Below are 16,908 nucleotides of genomic sequence, written 5' to 3'. Positions count from 1 at the left end.
TTTAGGCTTGTTGAGTGCAGGATGTGGGAGAATTGTCTGCCCTCCCAGGAATCCAGGAGATGTACCTGGAATTCGAGAGTCTCCCGGACATTCTTGGAGAGTAGGCAAATATGGATAAAGATTACACCATAATATGAAAGAAGAGTCCCATTGTATTTTTAAAGGGGTAAACTATGGATGTGATGTGTTTTCAGTTCATTACATGGAGCATGGAATTCACATTAATAACACTATCAAAACATTATAAAATGTAATCTATTTATCAACATTTCTATAGCATAAGCATATTCTGTAGCGCTTTACAATTGGCAACAAACAAAGTAATAAAACAATGACGGATAATACAAACAAAGGTAAACGGACAGAGACATATACACACACACTTTAATAGTTCTTTCACATGTACTACTGAGACTACACCTCTACACTATAACGGGGCTAAGTATATGCATTTGTGTACCAGATTCAGAAATACTGCTGGTTTTAAGATGGCTGTATTTTGATACATTTGACTCAACACACACACACATGCTTTTTGGTGTCAGAACCTTTAATTGTATATTTGTAGGGCAAGATGCAAACTCTAAGTTTCCATGGTTTTGCCATTGTTCAAAATTGAACTTTATTCCATGTTTACTCCCAACTCTAAATGAATCCCTAAGTGTTCATAAATAAGGATTTGAGGTGAAATGTAGTTTCTAGCCCTGCCATCATCTTTCAATGCACTAGAAACTAATAAGTAATTATTTCCTTTGAACTACCCTACAACTGAGATGACAAAACATGGCAGAAGCCAAGCCTCAGTTTATGCTTTCAATGGAAGTGTATCTTTCTGGTGTAATTTATGTGGCCCTAAAGTGAGATCAGGTAAGTAAACCATTTACTCTCTCCCTTGTGCATTACTAGCTGGACCCACAAAGCTGTGCAGAGAATTTTTACGGTGCTAGTTCGAAAAACCAAATTGTGGTTGTGTTCTTTATTATGTAGGAGGCAGTCAATTAGGCATATTTGTGCAAAATAAAATGTACTGCACACTTTCTGGTTTGTACTTGCTAAAAAGTTGCAGACAAATGCCAAAAACCCCAACCAGCAAAATATAGCTTGCCTACCGGCAGAGAAAAATTTGTGTTACATAGGAGACTGCAAGGTCTTTGGATATGCCGATTTAACCCTAAACATATAGCACATCTGCCCAATCCTCCCATTTCCATCCCTTATTTAAAATATCAAGATAGTAAAGCCTTTGGTATAAGATTATGCATGTTCACTATTTGAAATAGAAGGAACACACACATTGCATGCTAAACTTTTTATAAGAACACCATTTAAATAATTTCGGGGATACTATTTTGCTCCATTATGGACAAGCTTTGCAGTGTATTAACTTCTGAATGTTCAATACTTGCTTTATTTACTTCTTACATTCCGATACTGGATATTCTCCACACAGCACAATTATACAATATTACAACAAAGTTTAACAGGGGATTCATGACCATGATTCCCCTGTTAAACCAAAATAAACAAAAATAAAAACTTGTATGTACTTACCGCCATGCTTCTGATTTGCTCTCCAGCCAGTGTGCTCAGTTGCTGCAGTAAAGCATTAAATATCTTTGTTTTGTCTTGTGATAACTTAGCGACATTCTCTGCCAGGATCTGTTTAACCTGAGCCAAGCTGACTGCTCCTCCAATTGTTATTCCTGGAATTAAGGAATGTACCAGTTTACACTAATTTTAAATATATATATATACCATAATTGTATTATGTGCAGCAAAACGTCAAAATAGTGTATTTTTATGTTCTTTCATGGGGAAGGGCATTTCTGTAGGCGATAGAGAGTTTGTCAAAAAACCACCATGAGTGGCCCATGGAACCATATTCTGCGTCCTCATATCCTTCAATCTAAAACAAGTGTCTGGTTTGAAAGTAATGTATGTTTACCTGCATAAGAGGAGACAAATGACGCAGAGATGGGTGGGGGGCGGATAAATGTAGCCGATGTAGGAGATGGTCAAAAACAACGGTGATTCTTCAAATTTCCGGTTTAACTGCTGTTTGTACATTGTGCATTCTGAGACCTGCTCCAGAGATCCTTTTTGTATAATGGTTTATACAAATATGTTTTTAATGTCTTGATTAGATAAATATCATGTAGGTAAAGCTTTAAAACCAATTGGTTTTAGTGTGCCTTTAAAGGTCCCTTGTGCCAATGCATAGGTTAGAACTAGGGTGGACAACCCCCTGCACGCATGCCATGTCTGGCATGCGGACCACTTCTGGTATGGCACGCAGACGCTGCAGCTGCTTCAGTAAAGCAGCTGATGACAGCCAAAAGTAGCTACATTTCGGCAGTCATCAGCTGATTTACTGAAGCAGCTCCCAGCTTTCTGGAACGGAAGACGTGTCTCCAAAGGTAAGTAAGAGCATCACTAAAAACCGGGGGGCACAACTATGTGGTACACCATGAATTGGGGGGCACAACTGTGTGGCACAATCTGAACTGGGGTACTAATGTGTGGAACACTGATAGAAAGGTTGCCAACCCCTGGGTTAGAATATACTGTATGCCATACACATATTTGTAACACAATGTACCTTTACCATCTAGCTTTTGTTATACAGTCAGCCTCCATTGTCATGGATTCTAGGATTGTAATCGTTAAATAGGTAAAAAATTGATAAGTCTGATATAAGTAGAAAAAGTACCTCACTACCCACTGCATGGTCATTGCTTCATCTCAATATCATTAACACGTAGTCCTAATAGTTATACATATACTTGATGACAATTAGTTTTATGAAACGCTACCTATATTTTAGGTTTAGGAGTATAGTAGTAAGAGATATTTTATCACATACTATGGCTAGTTTATTTGAATGGATATGCTGCTGTGACTTTGTATAAACACTAAGTTGCTGGTGAAAATGGGGGCTCCCGTTGCAGTGTTTTGGTAAAGTAAACCGTATCTCTATTAGCCCCCTTTTTCTTTGTACTGTTGCAACTATACCATCTTCATTACTGCATAGTATGTATTGGAATTATATTCTATATTTTGAGAAATAAAATCAGTGGTGAAAAAAAAAATGCAATTTAGTCACCTTTGTCATTAGAAGATACAACATACAAATCCTTGATTCTGACTGGAGAAATGATAACGTGGTGCACAACTCCTGCTCTCAATTTAAAAACACATATGTATGGCCCAAATATATGGGACTCTCATTGTTTAGAGTAGGACCACCCTATTAGGAAAAGCACCTTGGCGTGGTGGGTGGCTTCAACATACATTTGCAAATGTGTGCAACAAAGACTTTTGCATTTTTATCTACAGTAGAAATAGCAGATCTGTTGCTGGCTATAGCAGTGTGCTGGGGGAATTTGTCTGTGTTTTTTCCTTTTAGGATAACCCCACCCTTTCATGCACCTGTTATAGCCTATAAATTGATTTGAGCAACTACCAGTTCTTTACTGTTGCAACTATACCATCTTCATTACTGCATAGTATGTATTGGAATTATATTCTATATTTTGAGAAATAAAATCAGTGGTGAAAAAAAAATGCAATTTAGTCACCTTTGTCATTAGAAGATACAACATACAAATCCTTGATTCTGACTGGAGAAATGATAACGTGGTGCACAACTCCTTCAAACTTCATCTGAATACCTAAGATAAATAAATACACAATTGGTCACTGGTATGTAATTATATTTACAATAAGTTTATAAACAGATTACTGTGGTTGCTAATGGATTAAAAAATGATCATTCAAAATGAAATGATCACTTTCTACTCTGAATATGCACTTGATGATTTAAAGCATCCTTAACAACAGATGTAACATTAAACTACCGTATATACTCGTGTATAAGCTGACTTTTTCAGCACATTTTTTATGTTGAAAAAGTCCCCCTCGGCTTATACACAAGTGAACTTACCTGTTCTCCGGTCCTTCAGCTCTTAACTTCCGCAATGCAACGCATGTGCATATAAATTAACATTGTATAGAGTATAAGCTAAACATCTTGACATGTCAAGACCAGTTACTTTATAACTAATGAAATCTAATCTAGTAAACAAAGCGATAAAACACTGTATAATTACAATTTTGCATAAGCAATATGAAACATTATATGCATAGAAGATAATGCAATAATATGTCTGTATAATTATAATCTCTCTCTCTCTCTCTCGTTGTACAAATAATAGGAGGTTCTTAATTTTAGTCAAGTTATTTAGTATAGTGATTCTATTTGCATGCAAGGAAATCACTTGGCCAATTCCCACCCTATGCTTATACTCGAGTCAATAACTTTTCCCAGTTTTTTGTGGTAAAATTAGGTGCCTCGGCTTATATTCGAGTATATACGGTACACAATACAATGGATCAATAGTTCAAAAATAATAATCGGTGATATGTGGATGTATAGTCAATATTACAGTGTCCTATATCATTACTACAATATGTGCCATTATTTTAACATAAGGAGAACCATTTAGTTTCCCAATCTGTACGTTCTGCTCACCTACAGTAGTGTTCCCAACTACAAGAGGAGCTTTGGGAAACTTGCTCTTTAGCTCCAGAAGTTCTTCAAGTGTTGAAGGAGAATACCACTTAATTCTATCTCCATTATAGGTGATCATTTTCTTTGGATTGTTCATCATCATCTAAATAACAGAATTCATATATATGTATTAACTGAAATGTATAGTTCATGTGCATATATGGATTTAGAGCAAAGCAATAGATACAAAATAGTTGGATGAATACTCAATGTGGGGCATCACAGGGACGGTACCAACTTACAAGAAAAACCAGATGTACCGTGGAGCTCTGAAAGGTGTGTGGGGGAGGGAAAATCCTTACAGAGAATGTAACCAAAATCTGCCCAGTAACAAGGTATACAAGACTGTAAATGCATTAGTACAGATTCTTGTTAGATTTTTGCAGCCATGCTTGCATGCCTGAATAACGACTCTCACATTTGGATCTTTGTCTTATGATTTTTTACTTCATAATGCTTTGAAAAATCTTAGCTATACCACTACTGCCTATGTTGGGCTATTGTGAGTGCTGGCCCTGTGGGTATATAAACTAAGGCAAAAAAAACCAAAACATGAACACAGAACAATTTCTTCCGTCATCTTAACCAAGTAGTTTTTTGACATTCAAAATAAATGACAGGAAAAGTAATGTCGAAGTCGTATAATTGGATGAACGAAAGTATATTGATTAATATTGTTTTATTGGCCGATTGCACTCAGTATGCCACGCTACACGTGGCAAACGGCTATCGCACGGTAAAATACGCACGTGCACACTCGCATTACAACATTTAGTTATTTATATAATTCATATTGGTTCCGTTATACAGTAATTTATGAGCAGATAGTATTTAGTTTATTATTAGTTTATATATTATGATTATATGTACACTTCAGTGTTATTAAAGGTTCAGGTTAAAGGAAAGGTGTCATGTCTGATATCATATTAATCCCCTTTACATCAGCAGCTGTCCGGTGCATTCGGCAAAGAGATCGCATTCTCTAGTTATTGATGTTAGGGAATAAACCTTTAATATGATGCTGTCACTCACCGTACTGTGAGTGCCTCTTCCCGGACATTTAGGAACCGTGGCCGTCCTCCATCCTGAGGGTCTGCGCATGCGCAGCCCTTTCCTATACTTCAGTGTATGTCCCTTTAACTCAATTGGCAGATCAGGCAACACTCCCTATATTAAGCACCTGTGGTCAACACCACGTTGCCTGATCTTGGAGTCTCATTCCCTATGAGTCTCTGAAGGTGTTCCTGTATTCCTCGTGTTTTCAGCGCTGCTGATTCCTGTGGTTTCCAAACCACTTCTACTACTGTGGTTCCCATACCACTTCTACCATCAACTGTATCATCGTGACTGTTTGCTGATTCCTATCCGCTGCCTCCGTGCACTACAGTCTTCCAAACCACTTCAACGCTACTACATATCATTGTGACTGTTTGCTGATTCCTATCCGCTGCCTCCGTGCACTACAGTCCTCTAATCCACATCACGCTATTATATTTCACTGTGACTGTTTGCTGGTTCCTACCCGCTGCCTCCGTGCACTCCAACCTTTACTTCACATCCACTCACCTGTTCCTCATCAAGTCTGTGAGCTGATTCCTATCCGCTGCCTCCGTGCACTACAGCCTCCAGCCTACAACTCGCCTGTGTTCATCATCGTGACTGTTTGCTGATTCCTATCCGCTGTCTCCGTGCATTGCAGCCTCCAGCCTACAACTCGCCTGTGTTCATCATCGTGACTGTTAGCTGGTTTCTATCCGCTGCTTCCGTGCCCTACAGCCTCCAGCTTGCAACTCGCCTGTGTTCATCATCGTGACAAGTTAGCTGATTCCTATCCGCTGCCCCTGTGCACTGCAGTCTCTTCTCAGCTCTACTGTGTTTCCTCGAGACTGCTGCTCTCATTGCCATTCGCTACTCTCCGTGATCAACAGCTCCTGGTCTACTCTGCTCTCCCGTGTTCCATCGCTACTGACACCTATTGGTTGCTACTGGTTACCTCCGTGTACCGCAGAGTCCTGCTGCTGCTGACCGCGCTATCACCCATCTACTGCTGACCCGCTCTCCACGCCTTCACGTGTCCCGCTGGTCTACCCTCCTGTCAGCATTGGATTTATATCTCATCAACTACTCCTCTGCTGGATCATCTCCACTCTCCTGGGTTCTCCTTGAGTCCAGTTCCACGTGTTACTGATTCCTGTGGATTCGTGTCCCTGTTGGTCTACTTATCTGTGCGCTGCACCTACTAGACCGCTGCCTCATCTATCCTGGGACTTCTCATCCAGCCGGCCTCCTGCCGCTCAGGTATCGCTGCACTCCTATCTGACTGCCTGCTTCTGAACCACGGTATGCATACCTCTCATTGACTGTGCTGGTGTATTGCATATCTTGCTGGACTGTGTTGGTTCTCCTCTGGAGTCTGCTATCCGCTGAGTCTATTGCCATCATTGACTGTGTTAACTTGTGCTGGACTACTTCAAGAGACTTTCTATATTTGCAGACCTGTTCAGTCATTTATATATATAGTGTGCATGTTACTGTGGATCGTGTATAAGGTGCCTGTGTATATCCTGTGTTGCAGTCTCTCCCCGTGCACCTCCTCACATATATATTCAGTGGTACAACTTGCTAGTAGCAGACCACTGATCCCTGTTTCCAGTATCACCTGTTCCAGTATCCTCTCACATAGCAGTGGTACAACTTGCTATCGCAGACCACTGACTCCCCGGATACCTCCACTTGGATTCCATTCCTTCACTCAGACAGCGGTACAACTTGCTATCCGCAGACCGCTGACTCTCATCACCTCCTCGTTTCTGTTGGACATTCCTCCTCACTATAGCAGTGGTACAACTTGCTATCGCAGACCACTGACTACCTTCACGTGTCCTTGTCCTACAGTTCCTCGTGTACTATTACCTCCATATTACCAGTGCTGCTAGTCATAGACTTTCCTGAGCATCTCATCATCTGCTGTTTCCTGTTCCGTGATCACCCAGCTACCAGAGTACCCTATTACCATCTACATTGCTCTGGTAAGCCTACCACCTGGTGATCCCTGGGTAAAGACTCCTAGTGCCCGTGACAGATGCTGACTGTAAAATGCTAATGGACTGGTTGTAATTGGAGTTTTGGCGGGTAGAACAGAGCTCATCCCCTGGAAAGATGACCCCCACCTTTGTATTCCTTAGATTGAACCCGCCTATGATCTGCAACCCTCTGGACTTTCCTGAAGTCTGGACCTTTAGAAGCATGCCACGTCATCTGCATTGTTCTCTCTGATCATAGCTGCGCTCCCAGTCTTCAGTCTACTCTGACCACAGTGTTCAAGGGTGAACTACTGTCCACTGGTGCCGTGGTAGCGCAGCGGTATGTATGTATCTTTTGGTATTGGCTGTACTGTACTGTATCATAATATAATAATGTATTGAACTGTTAACTATTTACATCTGCTAAAATAAATCACTTTGTGCGTTGAAAACAATATAATCGCCTATGCAATGCTAATTTGAAAATGATAGAATTACTTTAATAGTAATCTAAGGTACAGTGAGGTAATATACTGTGCATACCTATTAGCTGGCAGCTTAAAATAATCTATTGTCTGGGGACTACAGAGCAGTACTGCATTAACCTTTAGCATTAATTTTGTATATAAGCCCCAAATGCCCGATCCAAATTGCAGCTGTGAGGTCACACAGATAAAGCTTTAGAAAGTTGTTGATTGGAGCAGACTTTTTTGTTTGATTTTTAGGCCCACTGTGTGTGCGCAGAGGATGTGGAGGAAGCTTACGGTGTGGTAGAGGAATCAATTGCATGTTTAGGGAATGTGGGGAGGTGGGCAGTAACTTCTTTATGCCGTGAGCTTGGGTGGCCCTGTGGGTACAAATGAGAGCAGGTGGGATCAACACTACTTGTGCCATTACTACATGCCAAAAGCCATCCCCTTGTTGAGGAAGCCTGAATATAGAGAGGGTGTAACAATAAGGGGTGGCTGGAGGTGAGGGGGGTCCTGCAATGAAGAGGCCCTAAAAGAGCAGAGGGCTCTTCCAAGTGGCATATACACTGAAAAGGAGAGCACTTGGGAATAAGCTGAGGCATTAAAGGGAGACATAGTAGGAATAGTGTACAGTTTGGGATAAGTTCATATCCAGGGGGTGTCAAGTGTGATCTGTCCCTGCTAATTTGCTTTTGTAAATAGAACATGGAGAAATAATGTACCATTAATAATAATGTTCTTAAAAGATATTTTGTTTCACTTCTCACTATTTAAAGTTATTCAGGAGGCAGCTGTGCCCCTTAAAGTCTTACTCTCTGTACATTTCTATTTACATTTTATTCATCTCAAAATCTCAGGCTCTGTTTTGCACTTGTTCATCAATTTACATCTAACCACATAAGCAGAATTTACTCTGCAAAACTTCTGCAAGGTCCTTTTACATTGGATTCTGCTATTTTTCCCCCATCATGTGCATATATCAATAGTGTATTATTATCTTTTATTTATACTAAGGGTCCACTGTGCCGTACATAGAACATTGACAAGACACGGCAAACAGGGCATTACAAAAACAGAGCAATTCGAAAAAACAACTCAGCTGAGACAAAGCAGTATGAGCGAGTACCAGAAAGCATAGAAGCAAGGAAAGAGAAGGAAGAGAGGTGGGGAGTGAAACAGGCTGACCGGAGCCCAGTGGTGGGGTGTGACTTACAGGTACAGAGCAGTGATGGAGATGGAAGAAAAGGAAGAAAAGGAGAACCAAGGGCAAGGGCCTATTGTCAAAAATGAAGCTTGAGAGCCGAAGGCAGAGGTAACAGGAGGAGAAGGACACATTTGCGTGATCTTACAATCTAAAGGGAAGGGGCCGACTTACAGGAAATTAGGAGGGGTGCCAGGGTGAGGGGACAGTACTCAAGAGGGGGACATGAATACAAGGGTAGTAAGGGGAGCAAAGGAGGAAAGAGGGAGACTAGTGAGAGGATCAAGAAGAGGCAGGATGAAAAGGCAGAGGAGGTTAGACAGATGAATGGTAGGCTTTCCTGAACAAGTGGGATTTGAGGGAAAGTTTGAAGATTAGCAGGCTAGAGAATAGCGTGAACATGGCAGATCGTTCCAGAGAAGGGGGCAGCAAGGGAAAAATCTCTTTAAAACAAGTAAATTAGAGTACATTGAAAAATGTCATATGCATTATAAATTAGCAAGAATTTATGGGACTGTGGTAATGCACAGCACCAAAGTAGATATGTAGAAGAGTAGCAGTAAAGAATACAGAGATTATTTGATGAGTAAAGAAAAATATATTACACAGATATCAACCCATTGTGAAATCAAATCTAAACTTACAAGTATTAGTTAGAGATGCTCAGGCTCGATTCCCCGAGAACCGAACACACCCGAACTTAGCGCTGCCTTGTAAAGGGAGACTTCCCTTTACAAGGCAGTGCCGCTTTAAATTTAAGCGCTGAAGATGCTGAACTCGCCGGAGTTGAAGAATCCGGAGGTTCATACATTTACCCCCTGGTCTTGTCTACTGTAAAATAATTGACCAGAATTAGTGACACCTCTACTGAAACTCCCCCTGATCCTACTATCAACTATCAACATCCAAAGAATGGTGGAGGATTATTTTAATTTTTTTTGAACGGTATAAAGACAACAGTTTTATTAACAAAGAACAACGTTGCTTGCAGAAGTAATGTAAGCATGGATGTCTAAATAGACGTGTATATGTATTACCTTCCACTTTGCTGTTGTTTCATCAGTATTGCACAAAGTGTTGGTAATCTGCACTTTACAAAGGTACCTAACTATATTATAATTTTTGGGGAATTGGGGCTAATTTAAAGCTCAGTGATGAACTTGCTTTTTGCTGTGAATTACAATGGCACTTTTTAGTGCATTGTCTGGCACCCTGGATTTGTCTGGGTCTGATAAAAGCACGCATCCCTGGGGGGGGTCAGCGCTCGTCGCCATGTATTAGCTGTGCAAGGAACGAGTGGAGCGATCAAATGAACCATAACTGATTTCCATCTTGCACCACTTTTCTTTTCTGCCACTGCTGTGTGGCAATGTTTCCAAGATGTGCTATGAACTGTCGTGTGTTTGTGTCATTGCTCTGTCACTTAGCATCCAGCCAGGTCTCTGCTGTCTTTGTTTAAAGTGTATGGAAATATTGTGACCTGTGAGGTGGACAAAATTGACTGCAAATGACTTGAAATTAGTGTTATTGAGGTTAATGTAGGGGGGGGGGGGAAGCAAAATTTTCTGATTTTAGCAAATAAAATAGGATCCAAAACCAAAACACGCAAGGGCGGTTTTGCCAAAACCAAAACACAGGGGTCAGTGAACATCTCTAGTATTAACAATGAGAACAAAGGTTCAAAGATATGCAAATATGAAGAAGTAGAAAAAAAAAGTGTAGCTCATATTAGAAACACTCCCTGTTTTTGCATATGGGAATAAAACAAAGCAAACAAGTGCTGGGTGTTTCTAAAACTTTTGTTTAATTACATAATAAAGTAATTACAAGAAGGTTAAATATTCTACTAAGCTTCAGGGCAACAGTGCTTCATCTGAACAAACATTGTCAGCATAGTTCTCATGAGTAAGATTGACTGAGATTTTGCTGCCAGAATCAGAACAAGAAACTAAACCTTAACCCCTTAATTTCCAGGAGTATTTTATCAGTTTATTACCACATCTTACAGCTTTACTATGAGTTTCTTTAACAACGTAATTTGAAACCATTTTATGTACCATACTAACTGCCACATGTTTTTTTTTCAGGACAGATTAGGTACATTTCCATGATTGTTCCTTTAACATAAATAGTTAAAACATAAAAAATTAGCTGGGTTTCCCCAAGTATAGGAATACAAAATATGTTTATGTTATCTATTGGCATAGAAACATGCGATACCATCAGGTTATCAATTTTTTATTTTTATTTCTTTAACGGAGAGCCTTTGGTAGGTCTCTCCTATTGATAATATGTAACCTGCTGTCATATATAGTTTACACTGAATCAGCAACTATCAGATCACGCATATATGGAATCTATCCTGGCTGATATGCAGGGGAGAACCAAGATAGATAATCCTTGCAACTCCATCATCATCATTTGTTTGTTCCCAATTGTAAAACGTTACGGAATCTGCTGGTGTTATACAAACAGTATTAAAACAATACTGGGTAGTAAATACATAAAGGTAAGAGGGCCTTGCTCTCAAGCTTACCCTTGTGTATCAAACCATTGTCCCATAGATTGTAAGTGCTACATCATATTGCATATTTGTCCAGCTAGTATGCAAAGGTTACAAAGTATTTAGTGGGCTGTATGCTCAGTCACAACTATGTTGGTCAGAGTGTTGTTGTCTTGTGTTAGCTGTGTAGAGGGTGGCAATAGGGTAAGCTAGGGATATTAAAATGGTGGTTGAGGAGTATTATAAACTTGTCTGAAGAGGTGAGTTTTCATAGAACGCTTGAAGACTAGAGAAGAGTTATTGTGCGAGGGAGGGAATTCCACAAAGTGGTTGCAGCCCAAATAAAGTCCTGTAACCGAGAAAGGGACCCAGTGATGAGAGTGGAAGAGAGGCAGATCTTGTGCTGAATGGAGGTGTTGATTTGGGAAGTATTTTGAGACAAGTGAGGAGATGTTTTTTGGTGCAATTTTGTTGATGGCCTTGTATGTTAGAAGAATTTTATATTTGATTCATGGAAAAACAACCAATGTGGAGACAGAGTGGCTCAGCAGAGGAAAAAGGATTTGCAAGGGAAATCTAGCTGCTGTGTGCAAAATAGATTGTAGGGGCTCGAGTCTGATTTTGGGAACACCAGTAAGGAGGGAATTGCAATAGTCGATGCGGGAGATGAATGCATGAAGTAAAGTTTTTGCAGTGTCTTGTGTGAATTATGTACGTATTCTGAAAATTTTTTAGATGTACGCTGCATGATGTAAACAGAGTTAATAAGTTGTAAGTCAAGGATTACACCTAGGCAGCGAGCTTGCGGAGTGGGATTTATGATCATGTCAACAGAAACAGAAATGTCAGGCAGGAAGCTTCTATTGGTGGGTGGGATTATTATTAATTCTGTTTTTGAAAGATTGACGTGGAGTTGGAGACAGGACACCCAAGACAAAATGGCAGAAAGATAGTCAGTAACGCAAGACACAGATTGTGAGAGATCAGGAAAGGATAGATAAATTTGGACATCATCCGTATAGAGATGATACGGAATTCCAATTGAGCTTATTAGTTTTCCAAGAGAAGGGGTGTAGATAGAGAATAGTTGAAGACCTAGGACTGAGCCTTGTGGTACTCCAATTGATAAAGGAAGCAGAGTGGAGGTTGTTCCAGTGAAATTAACACTAAAAATGTGATTAGATATCTAGGATAAGAACCAGGATAGGACAGTGAAGATCTAAGGATTGAAGCATTTGTATGAAGAGAGTGTGGTCAGTGTCAAATGCAGCAGAGAGATCCAGGAGAATTAGAAGAGTAATGGCCCTATAGTCCTGCATGCCCATAGGGAAAGCTCAAATCGCTTCAGTGGTATTGTTTTGTCCCATAGATTGTAAGCTTGCGAGCAAAGGTTACAAAGTATTTAGTGGGCTGTATGCTCAGTCACAACTATGTTGGTCAGAGTGTTGTTGTCTTGTGTTAGCTGTGTAGAGGGTGGCAATAGGGTAAGCTAGGGATATTAAAATGGTGGTTGAGGAGTATTATAAACTTGTCTGAAGAGGTGAGTTTTCATAGAACGCTTGAAGACTAGAGAAGAGTTATTGTGCGAGGGAGGGAATTCCACAAAGTGGTTGCAGCCCAAATAAAGTCCTGTAACCGAGAAAGGGACCCAGTGATGAGCAGTTTATTAGTTTACTATGTTTGTCCCCAAATGTAAAGTGCTACGGAATTTGTTGGCGTTATATAAATAAATGATGATGATGATGATGATGATGGTAACAGTGTGGATGCAATAGGAGCATCCAAGTGATTGGGGGGAAGCAGTTGTTAAGTGGCAAAGGGGGCTTAGTGTGTGCAGTATAAGACTGTCAATGGGGGATTTTGTGTGCAGTAAGTGGCTAGCAATATGGGTTCATTAAAATGTCTTTTTGGCACTTGGGAGAGGAGTTCTGTTCAGTATGGGTGATGGTCTCTGCATCACCCATACTATATATATATATATAGAGAGAGAGAGAGAGAGAGAGAGAGAGGAGAAATACTGATTTCTATCCTAGGATGCAATAGAGCATTATACCATGTCTTAGTATTGCTATATGCCTTGACCAAGAATATGAGGATACATATTCTTTGTGTACTTACCCACCTGATGGGCTCTGCATGGTATATTGGTCAAATGTATTAATCCAACATGCACAGGAGTAATGCAGATGGGGACTGGACCAGAGGAGGTAGAGCAAAATTTAGTACTGCGCCACTTTCCCAGATCAGTATCAATATTGGCAGAAAATGCTGCTCACACTCTTGGCATTCTAGTGTCAAATCCAAGCCCCCACCTTCCTTCCCACATACACACTGTCAATGACAACAGGTAAGAATTTTGATTTGAGAAGATGCATGATTTATTTTTTTTAAAGTGTAAAAACAAATGAATAAGTTAGCATTGGCAGTAATAACTATGGCAGATTGGGCAGTGGTATTCTATTATATCATGCCTGTCAAGGAGTGGGGCTTCACAAAAATAGATGGATCATAGCATAGCTTATTTTGCCCATTGAAGAATGTTGGCAGGCATGTTAAATCATCACTATCAAGTGTGCTACCAGCTATTTATAAAGTCAAATCTGCAGCGTTGCAACTGTTGACGCACCAAAGAGACTGGTTTTGTAACTTTAGGAAGCTTTAAGGCCTTTTATCTACATCACTAGGCAGTGTTAATAAAATGTCAGTGCTGCCAAGTCTACCTTTAGCCATTTATAAATATTTGCATTTTTGCAAATTTGATATTTATAAGTGGCAGCGGAGATTGGTCAGTGCAGATATTAAGTGTGTTGGCAATGCAGATTTGTATTTTGTGACAACTAGAACATCAGGCCTGAGACCTGTGACATGATTTAAGATGATACTAGTAACTTAAACCCCCAGTACTTTTTATTGGATTAGAAAAGTTTTGTCCCAGGGGTCAAGGTTGAATCTTGTCCCAATGGGCAGCTGAGAGAAGGTTTCCACCTCCATCTGGCCGCCGCTGACTGTTCATCCCTCTCATCAAGTTCACTGGTTGTAGGAAACAACTTCATGTGTGGAATCACCTATCTCATCTCTTGCACTTAATTGTATTTCACACTTTGTACACTCACCATCAACTCAGGTGGAAAGATAAGCTCTTGTGTTGTATCCAAAGGTAAGAAATCCTTTTCATTGAACAATTTTGGCATGCTCTTAAAAAAAATGTAAAAAAATTGTTAGATAAAGGAAAACAGTATCAAATAAGATTTTCCACTATAAATGCATTAGAATAGAACAGTAAACCTTGACTCTGTACTAGCAAGACTCAAGGACAGAAGTTCAGTTTTGTGACAAGAATCATAACTTGTAAAACTGAATGAAAGCATTATAGACACCAAACTGGATATTAGCAATGCAGAATACACATAATGCAGGCCCCTTACACAACAGCAGCACAGTGTCCACCAGTTAATGATTCAAAAGAGCCAGAAAACACAAGATATAGTTTCAGCTTAATAAAAAATCCTGCCCTTAAGCTTTTTACTGAAAATTGTCTGTCTTTAAAGGGAACAATGACAATTAGATCATTTTCTAAAACCTCAGCCGTTGAAAAGGATACATAAGTGGTGTCCTTTTAAAGGCTGTGAAATTCAAATTGGATGAAGTAAACAAAATAAGTAAATATTGTTTTACCGTGCGATTGCGATTAGTACGTCACGTGTTAGGACGCAATCGCATGGATTAATAACACATTTACATTCGCACTTGTAAATATACATTTATTAAGGTTCCAATCCACATTTATTTACTAGTAAAATGTATTATATTTATACATAAATGATAATATATTAAAAGTATCCAAGGCTCCGGATATAGGAATTGTTTAGTGTCATTTAGTCTGCACATGACCTTCTGGAATCCGCTATTAAGGCAAAACAATCGCTTCCTGCGATCACTAGTTATGGAAGATAGAGGATTAATGCTCAAAATTATAGTGTTTTAAATGCAAATAGGCTGGTAAAAACTGGTTTGGGTCAGTTCCCTTAGGCACAACATGTGCTCAGCTGTTGGAGTGAGCTGGCCACACGTTATCAGAGGAATCCATTGAACTGACCTATGACCAGCAGGCAACTGGAACATCATTAACCCTGGACCAATGAAGACCTCTCTAAGTGTTATCTGTTTACATAGTGACAGTGTTTTTTGTAAATTGAAGCTGCATATAAGCAAGCTTTGCTTCCCCATTGCTCTCTCTCCCAGACAACATGACTATCTGAACCCTGTGCCCAGGGGAAGTAAATATGTAATGTATTTGCGTTTTTTTACTCTCCTGCTTTATTGTAATATCTTTTATGCGTTATGATGGCTTGCTGTAAATCCTGCTATATTTTGCAATTAATTATCTTTGTGCGTTGGACCCACAATAACCGCATTGGACAATGTTTATTGGTAAGCAATAGAAAGAACTTAAGCATTAGCCCAACTTTAGTTGTGTTATGAGGCTTTACCTCTATGGTTTTAGAAAGATGTTGGCTTTGTTTCCATTGCTTTGTCTTTATTCCATGAGAAACCTGGATAAACAATGCTTTTGTTAGGGTTGGATCTCAGGTTGTTCTGCCTGCCATTTGCTGCCTAATTCTCCCTACATGACAGAATTCAAAATCCATCATTAATAGCTGTCAGTCCTTAGAATTTGAATCCTGCGACATAAGGTGACCGATGTAGAGGGTGAGGTAGTAGTGGGACACAACTTGAAGATCACAACAAAGGTGTTTGTTTCCTACAGCAACCTGGATTACCATAACAGTGCAGAAAGTTAGTGGTTACAAGTTCAGCATCTTTCTTATGAAGCCTTAGATGTTATGGTAAAGGTGGAGAGACCCAAAGCTCAGTATAACAACAAACTTCTCTAATTCAGACTCATTGACGTATTACTGTTGCTCAGTTGTATCAAGTTGCCCTATTCTCATTTTCAGTTGGCTACTGTAGAGTAGCCCAACTTTCTGTAAAAACTGAAGCTTGAGGAACCCGTTCCTTCTGCTAACCCACTCACTCTGCAAGTTCACAAGTACAGCAATATAAAAATCTATTTAAATAGATTAGTGGTCTTTACCACCTATTAACAAGTGCTGCTGAACATTACCTGCTGTACCTGAATC

General features: G+C 39.8%; 1 protein-coding gene across 1 annotated transcript in view; it reads right to left on the bottom strand.

Moving 5' to 3' along the window:
• Positions 1 to 16,908, bottom strand: part of LOC142097880 (aldehyde oxidase 1-like) — a 128,749-nt gene that overhangs the window by 90,936 nt on the left and 20,905 nt on the right. Inside the window, exons 8-11 of the mRNA XM_075180107.1 lie at positions 14,881 to 14,961; positions 4,532 to 4,673; positions 3,579 to 3,671; positions 1,552 to 1,703 (exon numbers count right to left, since the gene is read on the bottom strand). Coding sequence (XP_075036208.1) covers positions 1,552 to 1,703; positions 3,579 to 3,671; positions 4,532 to 4,673; positions 14,881 to 14,961 — 468 coding nt within the window. The remainder of the gene's footprint in view (positions 1 to 1,551; positions 1,704 to 3,578; positions 3,672 to 4,531; positions 4,674 to 14,880; positions 14,962 to 16,908) is intronic.

This window comes from Mixophyes fleayi, chromosome 7, assembly GCF_038048845.1.
Source record: "Mixophyes fleayi isolate aMixFle1 chromosome 7, aMixFle1.hap1, whole genome shotgun sequence".
In the NCBI taxonomy this organism is placed as follows: domain Eukaryota; kingdom Metazoa; phylum Chordata; class Amphibia; order Anura; family Limnodynastidae; genus Mixophyes; species Mixophyes fleayi.
Note: the sequence above shows the minus strand (reverse complement) of the source record. Positions and strands in the feature narration are given on the sequence as shown.